A 27,772-nucleotide genomic window follows, 5' to 3' on the forward strand; every position below is an offset into this window, starting at 1 on the left:
AGCATCACCGCCTGAATCACCTGACATAAAAAGTTCAGAAGTCACAGTTTACAGTTGCTTCCTTTAGCTGTAAAACAAGCTCAAGGCCACTGTTCATGCTCTTCGGAGTCTAAAGGGCTGGTGTCGTGCTCAGTGCATGCTACAGCGGCTCCCTGCAGGAGGCCCACAGCTGGTGTCGCACACTGCCAATACTCATTTGAACATGTCACGGTGGAGTCCCACGAGGAGTGCACGTCAACCAGGGGGCTAATTACTTCAACAACGGAGTGCAGCCGGGGCCACGTCTAGGCTCTTTTCTGTTCTCACTTCTTCAGCTTTCTTTTTTTTTTTTTCCACTACCCTCATTTTTATTTTGGGGTGTTGCTGAAGCGGTCAGTTTACTTTAATGTGACAAGGAAGACAGATGCTGCGCACAGTTGCACGGATGTGGAGAGTGACAAACACCTCATGGGGGGCTGGTGTGGCCTTTAATCTGCAGTGGGTTCTTTACGCAGGCAAAATGGCCATGGTGATAGCAGCTCATAGCAGGAATGTGAGGGGAAGTTCAAATATTGTGCTATATTTGGAAGCAGTTATTTATACCCCTCCCTTACTGTACAGTTCTGAAACTGAATTATCCAGCTTCCACTTATTTGTTAAAGTGGGCTGCTCTAGATTGCAGTGGTATTCACTTTTTTCTTTTTTTTAATCTCAAGTCTTTATTTGGCTTTAGCTACAATATGCAGCATTCTTTGAACACTCCATAATGTCTTATCTTAAACAAAGAGAAGTATGAGATCTTAGATGGGAAAACAGTGCTGGATACTGAGCAGGCTGCTGGAAAACAATGTGAGCCAGCACCGTTTGGAAACATGTAACTATTGGTATGAAAAAAAGGGTGAGAGAATGTGTTTTCTTGCTCTTTAATGAGCTATTATGGTGCTTTCAGCAGCACTTGCAGTCAGAGTCAGAGAGTCTTGGTCTAATCCACTGTAGTCCGTCATGTTCAAACAGGCCACCAGTTGCTTTTGGAGGACATAAAAGCTTTCTGACAGCTGACCTTTGCATCCAGGTCCGGTCCACCTTCGAAAAGTGAAATGTGACCTATAGGCCGCAGTGATTTCCATTGCAGTCCCACAGAAATAATTAATTTCATCACAAGGGGACCCACAACCTCTGGATGTCATGCCTTTTTTGCTGTGTTAGCTGCCTGGCTCTGTGGCTTACAGCGTCACTCGGTTAGTGCAGCACTTTTGGTCAAATCTGAATTACTGTGGCTGCGCGGTTTCAGTACATACAGCACTTTATTTTATGACTAAACACCAAGTGACACCCTTGTTGAAAAGTGTGGAGTGGTATGCCACTCCTGGTTCAGTGGCATATGTCACATTCCCTGCTGCTCTCGGGTGGTATGTTGCTGGTATTCATTGAGCCACTTTCCAGTGGCAGGTGTTGCTTGATGCTGGTTAACCATTATTGACTGTCACTTCAGTATGCGCACCTAATGCCAAGAGACTTTTTTGCTTGGCAAACATTTTGACTTTACAGCAGGGAAAGCACTGGTGGAATGATAAATGGATCACTTCCATTCAGTGTACCAGCAAGCCATTACAACCACACAGCTTGCTAGCTTACACCTACACTTTTACTTGGGAGACATTTAGATCCAAGTAATGCAGTAAACATAAAGATATTTACAGACAATGCAGCATGTGCTTGAAAGCATGTTTTTCTAAATGTGTGATTGTAAAATTATTTTATATGATTGGCACTGCAGAAAATAGCTTTAATTAAAGCTCTCATAAGCTAGCAGGCCAACTAAGCTAACATGGCCAAAGTTAGCTTAGTTTTAGTAGTATATGTGGGATGAAAGTAGTGGTAGGTCATGGTAGTAGTAGTGGTAACCAATGTTCCCTCTAATTTTTCATGTGTCTGAGCGAACACACAAACTCCCTGAGCGGTCCCTTGGACCACTGTGAGCAACAGCAGACGTGTGCACTGTGGTCACGCCAGCATCAAATCCATCCAAGTTACCTGGTTTATTAAAATAATCCAATTACAGCATTTACATTTATGTTAGACTACTTTTAATTAACTGCTTTAGCCCACATACAATGAAAATTTAAAAAAAAAAATTGTTCATGACCTGTGTGGCATGTTAACACTATTGTAAGTAAACAATAACTTGAACTCCAATTTTGAAAACACAACTTTCTTTCTTTCTTTCTTTCTTTCTTTCTTTCTATATATATATATATATATATATATATATATATATATAAAGCTCTGACTTGTATTATGAGTCTGTGGTCTGGGAGAGAGTCCTGTAACTCTGTGTCTGCAAAATACAGTATATAATGACCAATGTTGGGCAATTTAATTATATAGTTACTTCTTCAAAAAAGTATCCAAGTTATGCAAACAACAAAGTTTTTTGCAGCTGTTTACCTAAAAATGCAGCCAAGGCGTTTTTTAAAATAAACATTTCAAACTATTTACAGAACAATCAGCTCTTCTGCATCAAATTTTCTGCCACACAAATTATTTGTGCCACTCCAAAAAATACTTTCTGTCCACTATGAGATGAAGGAGAACAACAGCCTGATACCTGCAGGCCTGACAACAGGATGTATCGCTCCTGTAACACCTGTAACATTCAGTTGTCGCCTCATTGTTCTGACACACAACAAAACTATTGACTACACTACACACTAAGTACACAAGATTTGCACTAAACATCTCAAATCTCTCACATCTCAAAACACCGCTGTCATAGCCTGTCGACGTTGATTAGCTGCGTATATACGAATGTGAATCATTGGCTGGACTATCGGATATGGTGGCATCGTTCTAATCCCATACGGCAGCAGCCAGTCAGAGACTAACACTGCAAAACAGAATTGTTAAAGTATTCATTTTAATTTCAATTCAGATTAGATTTTTTCTTTTTTGTGCGCAACGCAGATTTTCTGTGCGCAGAGACCGTGCCTGCGTAATTGCGCACACGCGCAGCTTAGAGGGAACATTGGTGGTACCTCATTATAGACATGCCAAGTTAAAGAAATAATGTTAACCTTGTTCTATGTAATGTACCACTGGAGTATACTTACCTGCGTCAGTCTGCATACTTAATTGCTTACTGGCTAACTTACCCATGCTAGCTGAGAGGCTACACATAGGATTTTTCAACCAATGTAAACGTGCTTACATGCAGTCCTCTGAAATCCCAATAGCATGCTCCATGTGGGTGCATCAGTCCAATGCTGATTGGTTGACAAGTAGACCAAAGCAGGGAAGGGAATGTGTCAATGAAGTTTACCAGAAATGGCAAAAGTGTGAAAACAACATCAAACATCAGAAAACAGAAGTACGAAAAGAACAGACAGTGGCTGTGATGGACACTTGTGAAAAATTATCAGTATGTTACGTCTTCGGAAACATGAGAACAGTTTGGAATTAATCTAGACATGTACATTTATTTTACTTTCTCATCATGAATCACTTTGGAAAACACTATCTAATATGATTAAGCTTGTGGTTAAGGTTAGGGATAAATTTAGGGTTAGTGCTGGAATACAAAAACTTGTGTTACTGCCAGGAGCGTCATTCTATTGAATTCCATCCACAATCTGGCGCGTTTCATAAGGACGCGGAAGGATACCTTACTATGAGACGCCTCGGGATGTGACAAATTGTCGGTATGTTACACACTGGGAATGAGAACCGACTCTCACACCCTGATGCGAAACTGGAACCGATGAGTCACGTATTTGGACCTTTGCACTTTGTTTGTGCTGTTGGAGCATTTTTGGATATTTAATGATGTCGTCTGATTAATATTAAGGCTTACTGTGTAATACAGACTATCCAAAAAAATACTGCTTCAGTGTTGATAAGTGCAATTTTATTATTTTATTTTTTTATATTATTCTGATTAGAAGGTTTATTTAAAACCTACAACCTCAATCTTGATGAATAAAGCTTGCTAGACCCCAGACCTTGTGAGATGGATGAGCGAGTGGTGCAGATTTCCAGGTTATTAATTAAGTTTCCTGGGTTTTGTTTTCTGTTTTTTACAAATAGGTCAACACTTCAAGAGGATTCAGAACTGAATCATGAAGTCCCAGGTTAAACCCTCTGATTGCAGGCCAAGAAAAGTGATGCTTCTTGGTCTGGAAGCACTCAGTCATAGCATGTTTACCAGCTTGGGCGAGGTCTTTTACTCTGCCCACCAATGGTGACAGTTCTTGAGATTAAGATGACAGGACCTTTTGAGGTGAATGTCGCACTAAATGCTTCCATTTGCCACAGAATATTTGTCTGTTTCTCCATCTCCCTCCTTCTCTCATCCATTGCCCTTGCCTCTCCTGAGCACCGGCCTGTTCGCATGGTAATGTTACCATTTACATAAATGAATTCTACATTTTTCCATTTTATATGTGCATATATGGCACTGAAATAAGGACTTAATGGACAAAAGACAAGAATGCGTGAAATAAATAAATGAAGCTCAGCATCCTCAACGCAGATGTTCCCCTGTATAAATTTAAATATTGTACTCAAAATACAGTTTTTAAGAACATGTTTTTTCTGCACTGCAAATCAATATTTCATTAAAAAAATATATCATCACGATAGCTTAAAATGGTGACTTCACAAGAATAAGAATCAAAGAACAAGAACGAAATGGAGCAAAAATGACAATGACCATACATACATAATTTATATCCACTTTAAGCAAAGGCCAATGTAACATACGTGCCAAGTAATTCGGCTGGTCAAAGCAACCTGCAGAAAGCAAATTACTTTTTTTTAAACCTGCACATTGTTCAGTAATGATTAAAGGCAGTAGGAATGAGAAAGGCTTTAGGGCCCTGGTTTTATTTTAACCTTTTATTACTTCTGCTATACAACAGAAGAGTAGTTGTCCCAAGACATTTTAGGACCACTCAAAAACATTCAAAGGGAACATCAGAGTCCATTACAATGTCTTATGTCAACAGTTGGGAATTGACACAATGCCTTGCTCTCTACTTAACCCGTCCTCTGCCCAGCGAACCACTAAGGTTTATGGTAGTGTCTATTGACAAAAGTTTGTGCCTTCTTGCTTAGGATGTTTTATCTTCACACAACTGCAGGTCCATTACATAAAGACAGAAAGGTATTTTGATGAGTCAGGTTAGGCACATTTATGGGCTAGACTTGTGGTTCACATTGACCCTAAAGTCTAATCTTAGGTGATAAACGTGGCACAACAATATATGATGAAGCTATGTTCAGTCCAACTTCAATATTGTTAATACTGTTGAAATATTAATGTAACCGTGAATAAACTTTTCAAGCTAACACGGATTCTCGAAACAAAACGAAACGGTAATCATTGTTTTCTGCAAGTTGCTTAAGTTTTTTTCTACCACTAAGCTAAATTAAATAAAGCTAATTAAGCAGCACAATTATTTGGTTTATCACCAATATTTGAGCAACTACTGCATTCCTCACACATGGGTCCTCTGTCGGAATACAGGAAACATTTTTATTAATCTCGAAAATCCCCCCCGACGCCCCGGACAGAACGTGAAAAGTGGACATGTCCGGGGAAAAGAGGACGGTTGGTCACCCTGATTAAAATAATGTTTCCCATGATATGTCGTGGCTTAAAGTCTTAGAAAAGCTACAGTATCTCCACAGTAAAACTGAATCTCATTGTAGAAAAGAGAGCACAAAATGTTTTTTATTTTTTTCTATTCTTAGTAGATTTCCAGGAACTTAGTCAGGCATCCCCTCCTTTTGTCCACACTGTTAAGGAAATGTTTGTCTTCTAATTTTTTTCTGGATTTGTAGTCAGCCATACTGACTTCTGTGTTTTATGTTCCTTTCATGATATGGCGGGTGACAGGATCTGTACAACATGGACGTAATAGTTACAGATTCTGGCTATCAGGGAAAACTGATCAAAACATACTTTACAAGCTAACACAGTATGCACATTTAATAAGTATGCACAGAGGCTGCCCAGAGGCAAAGGCATAGCTGAAAAGACACTGCTTAAAAAAGGCTTCAGTGGCTTAGTAAAAAATAGAGAAGGCTTTATTGCAGCAAAATGTTGTCTCTGAAGGCAGCGATCTCTGAGCACAACGACTTGAAAGGACAGAAAGGAAAGAGAACAAGCTCGCCCATTAAAAAAAGCTTTAAAAAAATTACTGGTATTGTCACTTAGTGTGATTTTTTTGTGGCGCGGAGGTGGGGGTAATTAATTAGAGCGAAAAGGACTGATCAAACTGAAACAAAGCACCAAACCTCTCTAGCCCAATTAGAGCGGGTCAATCTGACCACAAATTGCTCATTAGTGATCTTAGAGGAAGATCAAAGGGCAGCGAGAATAAGGGAGGAACACTCTGTATCAGTAAGTCCAAGGAATGGAATGACCTGGCTCCAAGCCCAATGAGAGCCACTTATCCCACATCACTCAAAGGGGTGAAGTGCATTGCCCTGCCAAACACTGATCTACTAGGTTTACAGACAGTTTTTACAGTTGACATCTAGCAACATTGTTCATCCTCTGATTTTTTTTTCTTTTGGTAATACAGGATAAAGATACTAACTGTTGATTTGTAAGGAGTTTGCTGGAATGCAAAGAAAGGGTGTGGAAGAGTTACAGGCAAAGCAAGACATTGTTGAGTCATCTGACTGCAGTGCTCACTGAGCGGATTGCAAGATCCACGGGAGTCCTCCCTCAGGGATCCACCGCTGGTCAATACATCGGCGATGTGTCATGATAGATTTTTGTTTTGGGCTTAATATCAAGCTGGCATTTTAGCCATGAGTCACTGATCCAGAAGAAGGTACTAGATAATCTGTGTCTCAATACTCCTGCTTTTGGTTGTTGATTAGCTTGTTACAGAAAAGTTCTCTGGTTCTTGAAGCAGTGCTTTGACATATTGGGAAACAATGGGAGGATACTGGGAAAATTTTTAAGCTTCAGTTTCAGCTTGTAGCCTTGCATAAAGTGTGGAAACAGTAAAGAAACAGCTGGTCTGGCTCAGAGAAAAGGTAACTGCTGATCTCTAAAGACAAATAGTTATTATGCAAAGGCTCGTGTTCTTGATCTGTTTAACAAAAAAAAGAGTGTAAAAATTACACTTTATGTTATAAGAGTTACATATTGGGCTATTACGTGCTAATGATCTGGCAGCAGTGCAGCAACAAATTTCTTACTTTCACTTTTTGTTTGGAATAATAAAATAAGAATGAAACAATTACGGGCTGTACTGAAAGGCGTAGTCAAGCGCTTTCAAGTGGTCGGTAAGACTGGGGAAGTGCTACAAAAATGCCTTTCCATTTTCACTTCCACAAGAGCCACCAGCTGTTTTCACACATGCATCCCTGGCCTCAGCTTTCCCAGACATTTCCCAGTGGAGATGCATGTATAGGAAGGCACAAATGACACACATTGTGTTGCCAGGTCCCTAGTACAAAATCTGTGTGAAGTCTGATTCCTGAAGCCCTCTCAGACAGCTAAACCAAACTCGAGTGCTTTCAGTAGTCTCCTGTTGTGTTTTACATGTGAGCCGAGAAGTCTTCGGACATTGTTGAGACCTGATTCTGAGGAAATTCCCCAGCAGGGCTCTTTTAAAAGAACTTCAGGGAAGGTGGTGAAATATCAAACCAATATAATAAGGTAAGAACTGAGTTATTAGTAGGTGCCTGTTTGTTTTTTTTTCAGGTTCAAACAGAGCTGGGTTAGATGATGTTTATGCTGATCCAACTTTACCGGCTCCCAATTGTAGCTTTCAAGTATTACTCCTAACCTTCTTCCCCCGACTCTTTAACAAGATTTATGCACGCTATTTCTGTTTTTATCAACTCTCAAAGAAACAAAGCTTCTCTGAGCAGCCTGCCTGACATTGTTGCTTTTTGCTAACCCAGCAGCCCCTTAGATAACACAGAGATATCTTCATGTTGGGCTGGACCATGTCAAAGCTTGCTGACATGTTACCCAGGACACCGTGACCAGTCTGTCTCCTGCCGGCTCCTCTTTCACCCCCCCCCCCCCCCCCCCCCCCCACACACACACACACACACACATCAGACCACACAGCTCAGCCCTGAGACCTGTCAAACACAGCTGGGACATCTCCCCCACCCCGCTCTCTCCGTCACCCCGCCTCAACTCCTATCCCATCCTCTCCTCCGCCTTCCTACCTCTCCTCCCCCTCCTTGCTCCCCAGACTCAGGCTGGAAGCTTTGATACAGGGGTGTCGAGAAGCAAAGGGGAACATTTCCATTTTTATCTGCTTCGAAGGCTCCGAGACCCTCCTCCCTCTCCCATCAGCCGCTTCTCATCAGCATAAAAAGACTCTGCCGTGTCCCTTCTTCGGCGCGCGCGCTTCAGACGCGGCGTAATTGATACAGACGTGATCGGGGAGGGGAAAGAGCAGAAATCTGTACGACCCATCCACGACGACTGCTTTTTCCTTCTTTTGTTGCCTTTGAGGTGCAAGTTCAGCAAAAAAAGACAGACTCTCTCTCTTTTCTGCACAGGCTGTCATAAAAAAGCGAGCTCCTGTCCTGTGCAATAAGTGTCACGCAACATATAGTCAAAGTCCCCACGACGGAGCTGCTGTCAGCTCCTGAACTTTTCACGGCGGAATACAAAGTGAGGCAGTTGCTCAAAATAAATGTTTTGAAACGGTAAAAACAATTCGAGGCTGCCTTGTCACCTGATCGCCGCTTTTAAGGCTGTTCTGCAGCCCTCACCGTAGACAACAGCAGGCAACACCAGTGACATTTTTAATATTTTAACTTTTAGTATTTCTCCTGTTGTTGTTGTCGCAACATTATTCCCACACCTCCAGGGTTTAGCTGTTTTGTTGTTGTTGTTTTTTACCCCTGCACCCTGAGGTTATAAGTGAGCTCACCGTGAAGTGACGCAACTAATCACGCTCCAATCTTGAGCACTTTACAGGTGTTATCTCCAGTTCCTCTTTTGTTTTCAACCTGCTCACTGTAAATCCACACGGAGACGGGCTCTAACTCTGAGAAGAACCGTTCGGGTGAAACGGCAGAAGCCCTCCGAGGCCTTGAACTGATGAACTGAGAGCCACGTGAAATTTATTAAGCAGTCAGGTTGATAATTGTCTGTAACTCCTGCTTTGCAGACAATGAATTTTGCTGACTTCTGCGTTTCAAGAGGGGAGAAATACTCCTGAGTGGGCATGCCTTTATGCTCACCATGTTTGCAGTGCAACTTGGTTAATAAGTCAACAGGTTATAGACATACAGTAAAATCAGTGACTTTGAAACTATGGTGCATAAAACTATATGGCAACATGAAGACGCATTTGAAAAATATACTACGAGTAATAGCTGCTTACTGATCAGGGTTTAACGGTTATACAAGGCTGCTCATGTGTCGAGTACCAATATATAAAGACTCAGTATAAAAGACTGTCTCACAATCTCACACGCCTCGTGTATACTTTCAGTGGCACAGCAGTGTGCTGATTTGTGCTGTTTCCCCACTGCAATAAAGTTTTGGCTTTGAGCCTTGGTGATTCATTTTTATATGAGTTTTCATCTTGCAGTCCTAAAAGCACCTGTAGGTGCGAATGTGAGTGAGACTTAAAAGTGTTGGTCACCGTGAGTGACTAGAACATCTCACATGTATAGATGTGTGTGGGGGGGGGAGAAAAACAATAAACATGCATGTAGTAGTACTGCTGAGTGCTGAATCATTTCAGCTGAATTTAATCCCCAACAGCAACCTTGAAGTCAAATTTTAAAGTCATAAAATGCAGTTCCTCAAATGTCCACTTGAGGCTGATTTCAAACGTGAGTCAGTCCCTGTAGACTTCTAGTCAAATGGCCCAAGTTTACTACAAAACTAAACACATAGTTTAAAAAACATATTTTCCCTACATAACAACTGTACAGATACTGAATTTTTAAATACATTTGATCGGTTTACATCGTTTTAAAGTTAAGTGTGTGGTTGACTAGGCTGCTAGGTGTCAGCCAGGCTCCATGAACTCCTTTTGACCTTTTGTCCATGTTTGTAGTGTTTAGAGCCTTTGGAGCATTTTTTATACATTTATCCAGTGATAGTGTGGATTATCTTAATTGTACAGCCTTTTGTATGTTATTTTTGGACTAATTAACAAGTACCTGTGTCCATGTGATTAATCCCTTACAACCTGTGGCTGCACCCATAAACATGAATGTAGCTTCTGTCTCTGACAAATGAAGCCAGTGCAGAAAGTTAAATCTGCTTTCTATTGAAAGAAGCCAGGTGGTGATAGCTGTAGTTGCAAAAAGACTTCCTGTCATACACACGTTTATCAGAAAACAGCTTTCTGCTCTGACCTCTGAGTTTATAGGCTAAGTCACCCGCTTCACTTCATATTGAATAATAAATTAAGACTATTTTGTAAACCTTGTTCATGTTTTGCAGTGGAGGATTATGCTTCATAACAAAAGCCGACGAACCAAAGTGTGATGTCACAGTGTTTGATGCCATCTTTTATATACAGTCTGTGATTTCCCCAGATACTTTGACTGTGTTTTTAACTGTGTCCATACTTTGTTTATGAATGTTCTCAAGAGGTCTAATAAAGGTCTGGACATTACCAAACGAAAGACTTTTGAAAAAAATATTCTTTATACACAATGTGAGGAAAATCAGTTTTTCAATTTAGATTCATTTGAAGGGAATAGTTCTACTTTTTCCTGGCTTTATGCTTAATTGGTTTCATATAAAATATCACAACTTAAACATACAGCAGATGTGTCAAACATAAAGCCCAGGGGCCAGAACAGATCCACCAAAGACTCCAATCTGGTTCAAGTTCCTATGTTTTTTCACAGTAAAAACAAACAAACAAACAAACAAAGAAATAAATACAAACATAACCACATTTCTTACGTAGCTAACAGAACCTTTTGTGTAATTTTTATTTTTTCACATATTTCTTTTTCTTTTATTAAAACAAAAGTGGGGTTAAATGTGTGGTTAAACTTCTATAGGCTGACAGGAAGAGGAGTTTTAGATCAAAGTTAGCTGTACGTGGTCCACAATGTAAAATGAGTTTGACACCTCTGACATTGAGTAAATATATAAGAAACACACACTATAAGAACATGCACGTGTAATAAAGGCCCAGAGCAGCTGATGAAAAACAAAACAAAGGATAAAACCAGGACATATAAGAATATGTGCTGTGGTGACAGATATAACATTCATGTGGTCCAAAGGGTGATTGGTACAGATTTTCCACTGAAGCTCCTGCAGCACTTGATAAATCTTGATAAAGCCGAGCAGAGGGTGCATCCCACCCAACCAACACCAAACCCCTCCCTCCCCTCCGCTCTCCGCCTCCCTTTCTTCCTCCCCTCCCCTGCCGCACGCAGGAGATGGGTAGAGAAGTTTGCTCGCGGCGCGGTCCGGTGAACATTACTGTATTTCATTTGGGGAACAGCAACAGCAAGAGGCTCTGGAAAAATAATACTAATTAAAAAAAGACGAAAAGTAAGGCTTTCCAGAGAATGCCGAGGAATATCCAACTCAACAGCAACATCAGCCGCAGCGAATTATTGTAATTATATATATGTACATATATATATATAAAATTAATGAGGTTTATCCGTCATCATTGATGTGGCCAAATTAGTGGGAAGTTCGGGTCAGTAGGGGGACAGCGGGCTCGCGCGCGGACTGTTGGAGGGTGCTTTGAATTTGTGGGTCCTGGAGAAGAAGCGCAGCGCGAAGCAGATTCAGAGAGAGCGAGAGAAGAGGAGGAGGGGGAAACAAGGAAAGAAAAGAAGAGCCGTCCGAGTGAAAGTGAGAAAGAGTCCCGCTCAGAATGAATAACAACAAACCCGAGAAAGAAAACGAGCCGAGTGAATTCACCAACCACGAGGAGGAGGTACGTATGCGAGCCCGAGGTGCTCGAGCGTCTGTCTGTGATACTGTGGGTGGCTCCTTGACCCGTAATGACATCCTTAATAAAAACCGAGTCATGCTAACAGCGACTGCTTCTTTTCCTCCACTCCTGTATTCATTAAGGTGTAGCTCGTATGCTGGTTTGTTTGTTTTCTGTGCCGTAATCTGGTTTTACCTCATAAAAGTTTCCAGTGTTGCTGTTTACATTATTAGACCGACTGTATGGTTCGCTCATAACAGCATCTATCACCGGTTTCCTGCAGGTAATGCGCTGTTATTGCACTGAATTCTTCACCTGTCTTCACTTTTACGTCTCTCCTCTACTTTTCTTTAAATTGTATTGTAGCCTTGTTGAAGTTAGCCGTCTTTTTTTTTTTTTAATTTAAAAACAGCAGCAAGAACAGGGAAGGGCACGAAGCACTGATGAATCACTAACTAGCAAGTCTCGAATAACTTTGAAGTCAGGATTGTGTTTTTCCTGGCTGTGCTACGGCATTGCTAGCTGTGTCTTACTGTACAATAAAGCCAGACTTCACACAGCACTGGAAAGCAGTAGTAAAGGGAATTCAGAGCCAGGGCGAATTAGTTTTCACTGAAGCTGAGGGAGCAATTGAAGTTGAAACAACTGCCGCTGCAACATGTAGGTAATAGCAGGCTGTAACAGAGAGCCCACTGCATTACAGTGGAGCAAGAATAGCCTCTTCTAATTACATCTAAACACAAACAGAATGGCTTTGTTTACCCCCCCCAAAAAAAAAGAAAGAAAGAAAAACATTTGGTGGAAATCCATTTAACGTGTTCTCAAAGTATGTTTTCCTCTCTATCTCTATAATAGCCTCATTTCTTCCCTTTCTCCTCTGTAAACATTGCACAATCCGGCCCAACAATATCTCCTCTTTGGTAAATAAGCCTGTAACGGCTCTCCTTGCATGAGGCGATTTTCTTTGGCTCAGATGAATCTCTCTTCAAATGACAGACTTGTTATTTCAGAGCTCTGCACATCCGCAGTCGAGTGATGTAAAGAAGGTGTATCAGATTATATCAGATATTTCTCTTGGAGCAATTTGATTAGGTCTCAGTGTAGCGTTAGACACTTTGTAACTGAATAGTGAGATGTAGCCAGCCTGCTGTAATACCATATTTGGTCCACTGTTGAGGTTGCTATGGATGCGGGGGAACTGCTGTAGCACCACACAGATGAGGTAAAGACCAAAGAGCTGATTTCTTGAGGTTAGGGAGTTTGAGTTTAAAGCTTGTGTCACCTTCTCCTTTTACTAACAACACGTCAGTCAAGTAGGGCTCTGTAACCAGTACACGGCCCTGAGGGTATTCTTGTTATTGAATCTAATAAAAAACAACTACTCCGTGTAAAATGAACATATTCAACAAAAGAAAGATGACTACTCAGCACCAAAAGATGTCTGTGTATGACCATCTAACTGTACAAACTGCAAATATGTCCAATTAAAAGTCTCATAAGTGGCAAATACTCACATTTCAGAAGCTGACGCCAGAGAAATACTTGAGTTTTTTGTCTAAAGCACCTTCTTAAGCACCTGCCTGTTTTGAATTAAGTTGAGCACAACACAGCTATAATTAAACCAAAATAGGGCAAAACACAAGAAAAGCACTTGATCTGTTACTATCGACACAAGCTTTTTGTAGCTGAAATGTTTAGTTGCTCATTCTCATGAGCGACTGATCATATTAAAGCACGAAAGCTTTCAAAATGTGAGGATTTGCTTCTTTTCTTTTTGCTTTCGTGACACTCGGTTACAGTCACGCCGCTTACGGATCATTTTTGTAAGACCAAACAGTTAAATGAGGACGTCAGATTATTCAAAGATCTCAACTGCAGGATAGGTCTACGAGGAAATAAGCTGTGTTAGCTGCAGCTGTAGTTCGCCAAAGACACAAGGCTTCAAACTTCTACCCAGCTATTAAAAATTCTGTGATGTCCATAAGCTCAGAGATGAGGTGCAGGTTGTGTAAAAGGCAGGCAGACAGAGACCTTAAAAGGAGACTAATAGCCAGACAGATCTAATGGTTTTGGAAATGTTTGGAAGCCATCCAGACCGGCAGGGACTTACATTTACTTGGGTGAATTAACGTTAAGGTCAGACAGCACCACTTTATCTTTTGTGGAACGGTGTGTGTTGCATGCAGAGGAGCAGGGAGTTTGTCACAAGCGCAGATACATATTCAAGCTTTTTGCAGGCCCGTGCGGATGTACTCAGACTAATTCACGCTTTGACTTAGTTTCACTTGTCTTGGGGGGGTTTGCATGAAAGTCTGGTCTGCACAAATGTCCCTTCACTTGATGCAGAAAGCATAAAAATGCCAGCAACAGCACCACAGAGGTAACCATAAACTATAACCTCAAGAGAGCCAAAGTTTAACAGCCTTGCTGGTATGACTCTCACATGCTGAGCAGCAGCAGCTCTCCGCCCCTCCTCTTGGGCAGTGTAGTATGTGACTCAATGGATCACTGATTCGCACCGGTAAAGCACTGCAGCGAGCTCGGCTCCTCGTGCCCGCTTCATTGCTCAACCCCGCATGCCGTCGTCTGTGTACACGAAAGCTCGACGATGCTTAATGTTTATCTTCTGCGGACCGCCGCTCACCAAACATGGTCTTGTTGCAGGCAAGGTATGCAGGTTTCGGGGGCCTGGCAGCATCTAATCTCATGAGCCGCTCTGATAAGCGACATTATCAGGTGTTCTGGATGCTTTCGCGTACTGTGGCACTTCACTTCGCCGATGCTGCCGAGGTGACACGCCGTCGCCTTATTGGTGAATGTCAAAAGATAAGAGTTTGAACGAGGTCCGGTTTCCAGACCTTGTATGGACAAGACACCTGGAGCGGGTTTTCCAAAGCTTGACTCGAAGATGCTTTTAATAGATCGGCCTAGCGTGTTTTTTCTGTAGTCTTGACCGCGGCAGCGATGTGGAGTGTACTCAGAAAACCCCGAGTTCAAGTGATTAATTCCAGATGTGTTATCAGGAAGGAGACGGTCCATGACAACGGGGGCACACTGAAGAAACAACCCAGTTCACCTCAAATTAATCCCATCAGTTTATAAACGATTAGCTGATTTATTGATCAGTCGGATACCTGATTGCTGGGAAAATAAATAGAAGTTGGAATCCAGTGACTGTGAAATTTTCTGGAGACGTTACTAAATCTTTATTAATTGCTGTTTTTGAGCATTTAGGCAATGCAAAAAATCTTTATACTGACAAATGGCATGTTATTTACTGAAGTGAGGCAGTTATTTGTGTGCAACCCTATTTGAAAACCACATGTAAGCACAATGAGCACATTTTAGTGATTTGCAACACTGATTATCTGTTAGTAATTAAGGCTATTAACTGAATAAAGTCTTCTGGTCTTCTGTTACTGAGAAAGGACCATGTTTGGACTTATAGACAGTTTATGAGACAAAATCCTCTCTTTGTTACACGTAACCTTTGGCTCTGGGGTCTGATGGGGATCTTTCGCCTGGATTTTCTAGCACTTGGTAGGCAGTTCACTACAGAGAGAAAAGGTGTATGTATGACTACATGGAATGCTTTGTAGCTGACCGATTCACCCAATGAAGATTGACCTTTCACCTCTTTGATGTCAGTTGCCCTCCAGCTAAAGTGTATTTACTTAAGTTGAATCTCCCCACACCAAACTTGGAGGTCCACCAGCCAACCTCTTGCCTTTTGACAAATGACTGAGCACAGAACATCCCTCTTTTTATTTGTTCCTCCACAAGGTGAAACAGTCTCTTACTCGAAATCGTAGTTTACATGAAAGCGGAGCTGTCTCTCCCCCGGATGTAACACTCCAAAGGCAGCAGAAGTATGAAACTTGTCAGACATCTGTTGATTCTTGTTCCCAGCTGATCATAAACATTTAAGTGGATCTTTACAAGTGCCCGAAGAGAAACCGAATATCACTCAAGCAGAGTTCAGCAAATGTGGCGTATCTCCCTGGGGTGTAATTGGATTGTGCTTGGCCTGCTTTGGGTATCTAGCAGGTCCTCTTCAAATAGCAGGTCATATGGCCACCGTGACCTTTTCCATGAAGAGATGTAGGTGGGGAGCTACGCTGCTGGAGAAGCACGGTGAAGCGGATGAAGGCCGGTGCCAGTCTGTAAGCGCGGTGGCGTGGGCATGTGTGTGGTCTGTACATGTGCATGTATCTATGAAAAGGGCACAAGGATATATTAACTCTCTATGACAAGAAGCATGACCAGAGGGGAGTATAGAGGGTAAAGTGGCCATGATAGGGAAAAAACATCCAAAGGATTGTCTGTGAAGTAGCCTATGTCAGACAGATATATAGACATATACACGATAAAAAATCCCTATACAGGCTCAGGCAAGCAGTAAAACCCTGCTCTATCTACCCGTCTGATAGTTTGGCGTTTATTTATAAAAGCGCCAAGGGAATTGTCATCTTATCTTAGCCGTTTGTCAGCTGCGCGACAAGAGGTATTTGAAAAGACAACAACAAGGCTCAGCGTCAGGAGCAGCCGGCTGGCAAAAGAGCCTGAAAAACAGATGTGAGGGGAAAAGACAAAAGTCAGAGATAATAACTGTATCCAGGTGGATAATTATACATACCTCTATATGTATATTACTCCTCTTTAAAAACCTTACCTGTCACTTGCTTTGAAATAAATCACATGCTGCACAGCGGAAGGAAGCGTGCGCTTTTTTCCTAGACAGCGCCAGCCATTTTGTTCTGCTTGGTAATACTGTGTTTATGCACTTCATCTGTCACCTCTGATTAATATTGCTTACTCATGAGCTATAATTATCTGCCTTATTGTATACAGTATCCCATCTTTGTCTCTTTGCACCTGCCTTCGCTCTCCTTTTATGCTCTCCACATTGTCTCAGCTCAGGTGTTCGATAAATTAAAGGGAAACAAAAGTAATTAGGGCCGTACGATGAGGCCGTCCAGTGCTTTTTCTGCAGTAGGCTGCATTTTGCTGGAATGGTTTTGATCCAGTTTAAAAGGAAGGGTCGTTCCCAATCGATGCAAAGTTGTTCTGAGTGATCACCTTTATGCTGGGATGAAACCTTTCTATCCTGAAGGCAGTGGTCTGTTTCCTTCACAGGCCGCGAGGGGTTGCCGATGATGAAAATTAAGTCAAGAATGGCATTTGATACCCTCACTAGAGTTCCAGAGACTGGTACAACCAATGCCAAGGCTGGCAGCACATGGTGGCCCAGCGCATTACATTTTTTCTTTATTTTGTGCCCAGCCACCAGCCCCCCCACCTCCTCTCCTGCTCCCTCTCTACAGTTTTATCTCCCTTCCCCTCTGTTTCCTTCCCTCCGTCCTTTTCTATGTCCCACCCTTTTTCTTCCCTTGCTACCTCCTTATCGTACTCTTTTCATTTCCTCCCACATTCCCTCCCTCCACCCCAGTAACTGTTTATAATTTCTCTCTTCTTCTGCACTTTCATAGCTCTCCGTTCTTTTTACCCCCCCCTCCCGTGCACCCAATTTAGTCCCACCAGACAAACTCCTTATCCCTTCTCAGGGCCATGGACTCTTGACGCAGAGATCTCTGAACATAGGGACCATTTATGGACATGGAAGAGCCTTAAAGACACAATCTAGCCAGGGAGAAACGTGCCAGTCTGACTATGCAGCTGCGTGCCAGCCGCCCTTTGGCTGACCAGCAAGAATTAGCAATCCAAGGTCAGACCTGAAAAAACTAGAGAAAATGTTACCCATAGCAAACTAGCTTTTTCTCTTGTCACAGTAAAGCTGCTGACTGTAGGACTTCAGAATTTACTGTAATATAATATAATATAATATAATATAATATAATATAATACATAATGACTTATCTAATAATTAATAATGGTATTTTTCTAGTTCTAGATTCTAAAATGTATTATTTGTTTTGTTGTGTATGCTAGCAAACTAATTATGTTTGGGATTTTGTGTGTTTTTACTAGATATCCCCAAGATATCAGCTAAATATCTGCATTGGCTGATAACACCGTGGCCCTGTTGGTTTGACCATCTTGGAAAATAAGATGCCATGTACAACAGCCTGACTGATTATTGGCAGGCCAATATTATTGGCCAATAGTAGTTATTTGCCAGTAATATTAGCACTGACATTTATAATAGTGATGAAAAAAGAAAAAGTAGAAACACAGTTCAACCATGTTATGAGTGCTGATGTTGCATAGTTTGTCCTTTACAGGGCGCTCTGCAACTGCCCTACTTGTGAGTAATTAGTAAATACTCATAAATAACTACACATAATATGGAAATCTGTTTGTTTAATGTACCTGAAAGAAAAAAAATCATCTATTATATTATAATTTTAAATCACTGGTATCAGTCTTAGAAAGCCTATATGAGTCTTTAACATTCTCTGTTGGTTGGTTAAAACCATTTACCGGTGTTAGTGGCCAATATCTGACACGTCCAAACCCTTTGTGTTGTCCAAATGCTTAAAAAATTGTAAAGAGTTGCTGAAAGATTTAAGAAAAGCTGCTGTGGTTTTTATTATAGGGTAATATTCTGCAATCATGCCTTCCTTTTTTGACCTTTGATTCTCAAAACAATGAATTGCACCAAAAATGCTGAAGCTGTATGGATGGACGGATGGATAAAAAGCAGTCATTATTTGCAGATGAAAATATGGGATCACTTAGTGCCATCAATGACAAACCAAAAGAAACAGCTGCAACGCATAAAGGAAACGACTTGTTAGCAGTAGGCTAGGATTTCTTCATGGTGACGCCGAGGATGACTGAGTATCCTCCTGTTGTTTTTTGTTCCTCCGCTTGCGCAAGACGCTTTAACCCTCTGCCCACCCAACCAACCACAACACTAAACAGTCTAAGGTATCCTTGTTGGGTAGGCGACAACAAAGGAAGTCCGGGAAAGGCTGATGCGGAGATTAGTTCACGTTAATGAGCACTTAGGAATTTAAAGTCCATTCAGCGAGTGTCATCAGATAACAAAGGGAAAGACGAGAATGGCGTTTGTATGAAAGACTTTTGATGAACTCTTTGAATGGGTCGTTTGTTGGGTTGATGAGAAATAAAAGACATCTGTGCATGATCAAGAGAAGAGGTTATTTTCTAAGTTAGATTAAAAGCTAGTGGAAGTGTTATGGTGGGAGGAAGAAAAGAGCAAAAGAAGGAAAAACTGAAGCGGGCGCCTGCTCGCTTTTCCTAGGCCGTTTGTTTTAAATGTCTTTTAAAGGTTAACCTGTTGGAACATTTACAGACCCTTACTGAGCAGGAACTGCTCGTCCAAAGCACTTGTGGGAGTAAGAGAGAGAGACAGAGGAAAAACAAAGCCGTTAGGAGTGTGCTCAGTCTCACAGTTGACCCCAGACGTGCACAGTAACCCCGGGCTAATCTGCGACCTCCGACCCCAAATGTGAAACTTGACCCGTTGAACCCTGGCGATTAAGAGGCAAAACCGAGTCATCCATTAATGGTTGTTTGACACCTCCCGGGCCTGCGGTCGCTCACTCCTCACATTCCCTGATAGAAGATGAAGAGGAAAAACTTGTGAGGATGATGGAGAGTGATGTCAAGCCGGAGCAGTGACAGTTCAGGGGGTGTGGGAGTCTGTCAGTCGGGCTGGGTTTTAATCACGCCGTGCTCATCTGATGCAAGAAAACTCAACCTGCCCTGTGCTCACGTGGGCTTACGGGTTCACTTTGATTTTTTTTTAGCTCGGTCACAGAGAACAAGGACTCGGGTGGATTTGAAAGCAAGCCGCGTGGTGGACGGGCAATGAAACATTTCCTCTGAGCTTTTTTTTTTCTCTTCTTCTCCTTCTTCTTTTATTATTTCATGTGCAGGTACTCGCCTCACTGTTGCATGCACACTTGCTACGTTATGCTATTGTACCCTCTCCTCAAGGTTAGAGCCGTGTCCTGCCACTTCTGGCTCGAAGGACCTCCGTTTATTAACTTGGCTGTCGAGCGCGCACGCGCACACGCGCAGGGAGGGAGAACGAAACACATAGTAATCTTCTCACATTGCACCAAGGTCGCGTCCCTCATTTCAGCCAGAACGAGCGGTCAAAAAAGCACTCAATTAAAGTCAGGGCAAATATGTGAGAGAGCCACATAGTGCAGCCGGATATAATGAGGCATTTCAGGCAATTGCTGTAACAAATTTAACAGTCTACAACGTAAGCTGAATAGAAATGACACATTAATACGTTACGGGGTTGTCCACTTAGACAAATCGGGCCTCTTCGTAACGGCAGCGTCTTCACTGGAGAAAATTTGACGTTCATTTGTACACATTTCGACTGGTGTTGCCTTCAGTCATGGTTATGGCTGTGAAACAGCTGTGGTGTCAGATGTGGCTTTGGTGATTAAATCTGCATAAAATTGTGGCTGTTTGGTGGAAGTACGTCTGAGGCCTTTTGTTGGTTCAGTCATACGAAAACATTCTTCTTATTATTACTATTGATTCAAAAAACTTGTGTGCAAAGGTTTGATTATTTTTATGATTTCCTAATATTTGAAAACTCCATAAATCATCAAAAAGAACCTAGTTCATGTCTTAAAGTGTGTATTTCCATTGTTTTCCAACAGCAGTTTAACTATTAACTACTTAGTAGAGTAAAACTGTGTGTGAGATTAGACTAACAGTAGAAAAAATGCAAATGCTCCCCGAGTTTGTTACAGAGTTCTGCGTGGATCGCCACCAGAAAATAAACAAAAATGAAGTCCAGTGCAAGATCTGCCAAATGCAAGCTAGGATGCCACAAGTCTCCAATAAATTGTTATTTCAGAGTAATTTGGGGTCGGGTGAGCAGTGATCTTTTCTTGAGATGCCCATCTTTATTTTATGGAATATAAGCAAAGTGAAAATTCTTTGAGAGTAGCAAAATATAAAGTATTTATTTGGGGCTTAACCCAATGCATGGCACTGTTAACAGAAATAATAAATCTGAATAACCTGACTCGACCATCCAGATCTCCCAGTTTCATATACAAAGACACAGATACAGTATATCTTTGTTGTTTCAATAAGGGACATGCAGATGTTGACGTATGATCTAGGAAATCGTGATTTCATTGTGTTACTGTTTTCTGACATCTCACAGAGATCCAGCTAGCCTTGATACTTGTCATAGATTGATGCTGAAATACTAGTGCCAGCTGAAAGACTTTCAAATCATAGTGAAATAATGATTGAACCCACAACAACAACAAAACAGATTTCCTCTTCAACACAGCACTTGAGTCTTATTATGAGCACAGGCTCCTCCCTCCATCCATAGGATGCAACAACGGCAATGATAGCATATCAATAGGGTGATGACCTCACCCGGTGCTTGTTGAGTCAAAGATCTCTGATTAGAGGTGCACAGATCCCCTAGGACTTGCTGCAGAAGTGGCCTTAATAGAATCTGATGTTTTTGGCCTGGGGCTCTGCACTCTGCTGTGCACCGCTAAGGCGTTGCCAGGGAACTGCACTGGCACGCCGGCTGGGAAGTACTCAGCTGGCTTGTGGTAGGTAGGGACTGCTGTTTTTGATCGAAACCTGCCTGCGTGATAGTGTTTGAGCACGCCATAAATGGTCAGCGATTCAAAGGCTTAAACCAGGCCACTCAGCACTATGGAAATATAGGTATGTGACTCACGGGGAACCAATAAAAACAGACCCAATAAAACAGCGGCCGAAGGTTTGTCTTTGCTTTTTTTTACAAATCTGCACAATCTGCTCAACCTCCGGCTTGACCTTCGCTTTAGTTTACTGCATCATGAAAGTTTGATGTCTCACTTTACCTGGTGGGAGCATCTTTACAGCTCCCTCCCTTTATTTATTTATTTCTTTTAAGCCAACCTGATAGAGGCATAAATATAGACTGATATTATAATCAGCAGCAGATGTCTGAAGAAGAGAGCAGCTGATAGATTTACCTGTGAATCATCCTGTATCCAGCGTGTGTGCAGCCAGCTCCACGCTGGACACACACACACCGGAAAAAATGATCATATATCATAACAGCTGACGTCAGGAAGTCTCAGGAATGAGGTTCAAGACAGCCAAGAATGTCCTTTTGTTCCGAGTGTGCACAGGAGTCATTGTGTTTGTCTTACTCGTGCATCACATCCAGCTCCTAAGTGGCTATTATCAAGGCTGAAGACAGGACTTAAATCACAGATAAGATCTTAGGAAGCTTGGCAAGGAAGGGTTAGACGACTAAGATTTTCTTAACGTGTGCAATTCTGACGTTCACTCTTGGCTTTTTTCCACCTAGAGTAAAATTACAACTCCTAAAAAGAGCGTCGTATAAATCTGTCGTCTTAACCGCGTCGGTGCGAAAGCCCGACGTCGTTCACTTGGGATGAATTTGGCATCTATTTTTGCGGTCGTGTGCAGAGTAATGCTCACTGTAACGGCAAAGCTGACAGAGAAAACAAACACCGTCCCTGATAGAGATTTCAAATCTGAAAGCTTTGGTGTCTTTCTTTTGACTTATCTGTCTTCATCTCAAAGAGTTTTTCTTATTCTTTTTAGATTTTTAGAGCTTGAGCACCGTTTCTATTTTTACAGCACTTTTTTTTTTTTACTACGGCATTATTAGTTTTATCAGCCTCAACAGCTGTCAGAGACTGACCTTGCTTGTGTCTGATTGATACCATCCTTTTCTGACTCTTTGTTCCCATGTAACTCCATATAAGGAGACCTTCAATTGAGTTTACTTAAACAGAACTGCCAGAGACAGAGCGCAGTGACGGCCCTGCAGGGTTCAGCTCAGCTCAGATAAGATAAGAGCAAAGGTGAGAAAGTCGCTGAGGTGAGATTTTTCTCTTTTTTTTCTTCTTCCGGATGGATGGGTGGTTTGGCACTCGCCAGCTCTCGCTCTCCTAGTTGCTAAGCTCCTTTGTTTGTGTGTTGCTCTGCCTTTGGCTTCACTGTTGCGTATCAGGTTACATGTGGGAATGAGGTGCCGTGTGAGTTCAGCAGTTCCTTTGTCCCCTGAGTTGTGAATCCACTATCTAATGAATCTGGGAGCTTTGAATATACTCTGTGTAATTGCATAGCTACGGTTTTATTCTAAACTGGGCCCTGTACAGAATCAGATTACAGTATCATGCTGTGGGATGTTGTGACGTTTGCAGGGGTGTGTGTTTGCATTGTTTGATTGTATTGTCTTCTGTGCGCTGAAGCATTTGTCTTCCTGAACCAAGATCTTTGATTCGGTGAAAGTTCCAGGTATGAGGATTGATTTGTTTTCTTAGATTGCATGCTGGCACACCTATATATATATATATTAGAAAAATAACCTATACCAATACATTCACAACAGGCCAGTATTGGCCGATGATGTCATTCAATCAATTAAACAGTTTTAAAAGTACCCATTATTCCCCGTATGAGCCAGTTAATTTTGTAACATTTTATTAGAATAGGGAGTTCTTTCTCTTGTTTGCTTGTTGTTTTGTAAAGCTTGATGGAGGTTAAAAGCAAAAGTACAGCTGTTGCATTAATAGGAGACAGATGTGTAACATCTCCTGGACTGACCCTTCATTAAGGGCAGATGTGTCTACAATTACATGCAACTAACAGAACTTTCACTGTTTTGCTGCTTCCAGAGTGTAACGGGATCTGCGTTCACGGGCTGTGGTGGGGCATCCCAGCATCTGCATCCTATAGTGTTGCTCTGCGTTTCATAAATGTTGCGGCTGGGGCTAATGTGTGTTACAGGGCTACTGCTGTATTCATCTGTTTTTTAGATCTGGTAGCCAGGTTGCCGATTGCATAACTGAAGGATTTGTGCTTTTACACCCCTTCTGCGTCACTAGAAATATTATTTTGAACAATAATGTGGAACAAATGCATCTGTCACCCAACCATTCGATCAATACTGTTTCCATGTCAGGGATAATTGATATGTATAGCGAGCCTGACTAATTAACTTAAGGTAACTCCTGTTATTGTTTTGCCAAACCAGGATGGTATTAATTATTCATGAATCTTGAAAGGAAGGAAATCTCTACGAAGTATTGTTTAGTTAAATGTTCTGTCAGCGAGCAAAGGCCTGTGTGACTGAGGCCTTGGTGAGGTGCTCACCTTATCATACTAAACATTTAACTTGTGAAAGGAATGCAAGGAAATCAATATTGGACTCGTTGGTATGTTTTAGCATGCTTACAAACTGAACAAGAGTCAAGCCATGCAAAGCATTTAGAAGAAACGAGATCAATATAGCGGCTTCAGAAGTATTAATAACCTAATCTGCAGACAAACACATAGTAGGTTGTACTCTGTGTTTCTAGTCTTAATGCTAAGCTAAGCTAACTTGCTGCTTAGGTTTGCTTTACATATATTATACAGATCTGACAGCAGTACCAAACTTCTTGTGTAACTTCCAGATTTATTGCTAGTCTCTGTGCAGGTGAGTTAACCCCCACTCAAGCATGTCTGGTATCTCTTTCTTTGACGTCACCTAACTATTTTTTATCATCTAAGGTTTGACACTTAGGGGGTTTATGCACTTTGTATCCTCTAAAAAAACCCTAAAAAACACTAGAGATTCCACACTTGAAATGAAAAGCTTTAAAAAGTTTTACCTTCAGCACACCTCCAGCGATCACGCTGCGTGCATTTCCTCCTCATCATCATCGCATGTAATAACATAAGAACCCCGTCCTTCCCTGAAAGCACTTTTGTAGTTATTCTTATTTTGCACCCTGAGGGTTTTGCACCTTCTCTGACTATGGGCTGTGGACCACAACAATTACATTTCCATTTAGTCTGTTGTAGCTAACATTTACATTATAATTCCCCAGCAATGCCAGCTCAAGTTGAAAAGTTGAAAAGTTCAAATGTAAAACAGAGGCTAGAGCTGCGAGGGAGGGTTACCATAAAACACAGCAGGTTGTAGATTACACAGGAGAACACAATGCTCTTACTGTAGAACGCACTGTGTGTCTTAGTGTGTTTGCAGAGCTGAAAGATACCCGTATCTGGATTTAAAAAGTTTATCTTTCAGTGTAAAGCCAGCCTCGGTAACTGTTTAACTCATGCTCATTGTTCTTTTTCCTCCTAACCTCATCTGTTATTGTCAGAAAGGCAATGTAGCTATTTATAACTGGTGGAGGTTAATGAAAAATACATGATCTTTGTCTCTCTCGTGTCTTCCTCAGGTCCGAACACTATTTGTCAGTGGGCTACCACTGGATATTAAACCGCGGGAGCTCTATCTCCTCTTCAGACCATTTAAGGTATGTTTGTATGTTTTAAATGGATGGCCTGCTGCTATTCTTAGCAGCTTACTTTCCAGCAGTCAATGGGACCTCCATTAATGGTGATGAAATAAACGGCAATGGAAACTCTCCCGCGAGGTTCAAGTGTCTGTGTTCTTAAAGCCGACGTTCAATCACATCTTGATCCATGAGAAGCTTATGTCTCATGGAAAAATGGCTCAATGCCTGCGAAACAAAAACAAAGCTGTTTGCTTCACCTCAGAAGCTCCAACTTTGTTGCAAGAACACAGACCCCCAGAGTTTAGTTCAGGTGAATACATGTAGATGTTGCAAGCTTTTTGAACTATCGACCAAGACTAACGCGCCTTAATGGTGCAGCAGCAGCAGCAGCGCTGTTTAAGTGATTAATGCATCTAATCGCTCACTTAAGCAATGTTCATGGTATGTGCTCTGAGTAAATGGTTTGCATCACGAGTGTTGAAAGCAGTAAATCTTGCTTAATCAGGTAAGACACAACAATCTAGTCCATATGGTCTTCATAAGAGCGCCGTGACCTGTGAAACTGCCAAGCTTAGTCCTCCGTGACCCCAACATGCCAACATTTTTGAGTAATTTAGCAAAAAAGCTTTTGTAAGTGTAAGCAGCCTGCGTGTTTTGCAGCTTTTTAGCCACTAAAGTTGAATTTTTGCTTTGTTATGTGTATTTCTGACATTTTGTTTTCTGTTTTTTTCAGGGCTATGAAGGCTCCTTGATAAAGCTCACTTCTAAACAGGTATGCTAACAAGTCTTGGATCTGTGTTGTGTTCAAAGAAACTCCTGAATGAAGCCGGTCAGTCTCTGGTCACACTGTTACTGTCCACATTACTTCTTGCTCATCGACACCTTTGCATCTTTTTCTTCTCTCTTTGTGTGTTTAGCTTGTTGAGAAAGAAGGATTAGCAGGAAGTGCCTTTAATAGAAAAGAAAATAACAAATAACAAAGGTTTCCGGGGGGAGGGAGAACGATAGGAGGGGAAAAGTGTTGCACCAACTTGCCTTTGGCAGTCGGATGTAGTGCTTGTAGTTACAGCGAGTCGACTGGTGGGCTGTGTGAGGACGAGGAAGAGAGACGGGGAAAGAGTTTCGAGGTGTCAAAGTGAGCGTTTTGACAAGAGCAGCACTGATGGTTGAGTTTTGCCTCCAGGGTTGCGGGACTGAAAATGAGCCCAGCTGGCAGGTGTCCACGTCCAGAGTGGAGCAATTTAGCTTCATGTCAGCTTACTTGTTGCCACTTTACACTGTTTCTCATAAAGACATGACATGCTCATTAGAAGGGTTTAAAGCGATTTGGGTTGAACTTGCTGAGTGTAATACCTTAAAACTATTCCTGAAACCAAGTACAAAGGAAAGCTTTAGGCTCTCTCTTTTTGTTTCACTGCTATTGCGTGCATTCAGAAAAACTCATTCTAATGTATGTATCTATGATTGAAGTCTAATTTAGCATTAACGGTTCTTCTCACTTGTTTGGTGATTTTGTTGCCAGTTATTTTCTTACAGTCAAGGTTTATACACGTGTGGCAGTGGGCCTGAAAGTGGCCGAATTCAAAGATTAAAAGGTGTGGCTCGATACTTTTGTTGTTTTGGTGTTGTTCACAGCAGACTGTGTTGTTTGTCAGATAGTTCCACCTAAGTTAGCCAAGCTGCAGCTACCTGTTTTGGGACACCTGCCAGTCGAAGCAGCCTCTCCCCTGAGTTTCAGCCTTACCCTATCGAGACGGATCAATTATTAAAAACATCATGTATGATATAGTTGTTATGAAGGAAGAAACTATGAACCGAGACTTGAACAGCTTGCTGTAAGATGCTATTTAATGCTGTTTAGTAGGACATTTTAACATGAGAGTCTATGGGGATTGACTCGCTTTTGTTGGCAGCCTCAAGTGGTCACTAGAGAAACTGCACTAGCTTAATTTTCAGCCCCTGGAGAATATTTGGCTTTTAGACTATGATGGAATTCACAACCTGTTTTACCTTTGTGATTAAACTGTGACTCGGAGCGATGTTTCTCCAGCCTAAGTGGCATCTTCAGCGAGAGAACTGCTGTGAACTGATGCTTATGTTAAGACAAAGTGCTGCCCCCCATTTCCTCAGGGTTTGTTTGGAGCAGCTCTCCTCCTTGTTAATGTTAATGACAATGGCCACGCAAATCAATCGATCTCCGTCTCTCTCTTCCAGTCCAAGAACTCCCAGCCATGTCCAGTCCAAGAACTCCCAGCCATGTCCATATATAGCAAAAGCCTGATCTCAGAGCCTTTCTATTTATATTCCTGTTATGCTTCCTCCTCCTGACGTCTTCACTTAGTCTTTCTTTTCTTTTTGTGTTACTTTTCGGGGGTTTTCTTTTCCTCCACATCCTCCTCCTCCTCCTCCACTGCACTTCTTCAGAATTCCCATAACCCTAGACTGCTTTTCCAGATCACACGCAGCAGTGTGACCCCATGGGAATAACATGTTTAGAGTTTTCTGCAATCTCTCCCCCACCACCACCACCACCTTCTCCCAACGTCCCCATCCACATACAAGACAAAAATATGTATTTTCTGTTCATATCTGCAGTCAGAAATCCTGCAGCCGCACCTACACCCCTGTGAGTGT

At 41.8% G+C, this 27,772-nt stretch overlaps 1 protein-coding gene and 1 long non-coding RNA gene across 3 annotated transcripts in view; both read left to right on the top strand.

Moving 5' to 3' along the window:
* LOC146675116 (uncharacterized) overlaps nt 1–27,772 on the top strand; it is a 163,069-nt gene that overhangs the window by 91,702 nt on the left and 43,595 nt on the right. The gene's annotated exons all lie outside the window — the stretch shown is intronic.
* LOC146675120 (RNA-binding protein with multiple splicing-like) overlaps nt 11,376–27,772 on the top strand; it is a 40,442-nt gene continuing 24,045 nt past the window's right edge. For both annotated transcript variants that reach the window (XM_085400169.1, XM_085400170.1), the window contains exons 1-3: nt 11,376–11,900; nt 25,079–25,156; nt 25,872–25,910. In XM_085400169.1, the coding sequence (XP_085256295.1) occupies nt 11,838–11,900; nt 25,079–25,156; nt 25,872–25,910 (180 nt within the window). In that variant the 5' untranslated portion in view covers nt 11,376–11,837. The remainder of the gene's footprint in view (nt 11,901–25,078; nt 25,157–25,871; nt 25,911–27,772) is intronic.

This window comes from Rhamphochromis longiceps, linkage group LG3 (assembly GCF_057381845.1).
Source record: "Rhamphochromis longiceps isolate RC_006_pf linkage group LG3, R_longiceps_female_GT1.1, whole genome shotgun sequence".
NCBI lineage: Eukaryota > Metazoa > Chordata > Actinopteri > Cichliformes > Cichlidae > Rhamphochromis > Rhamphochromis longiceps.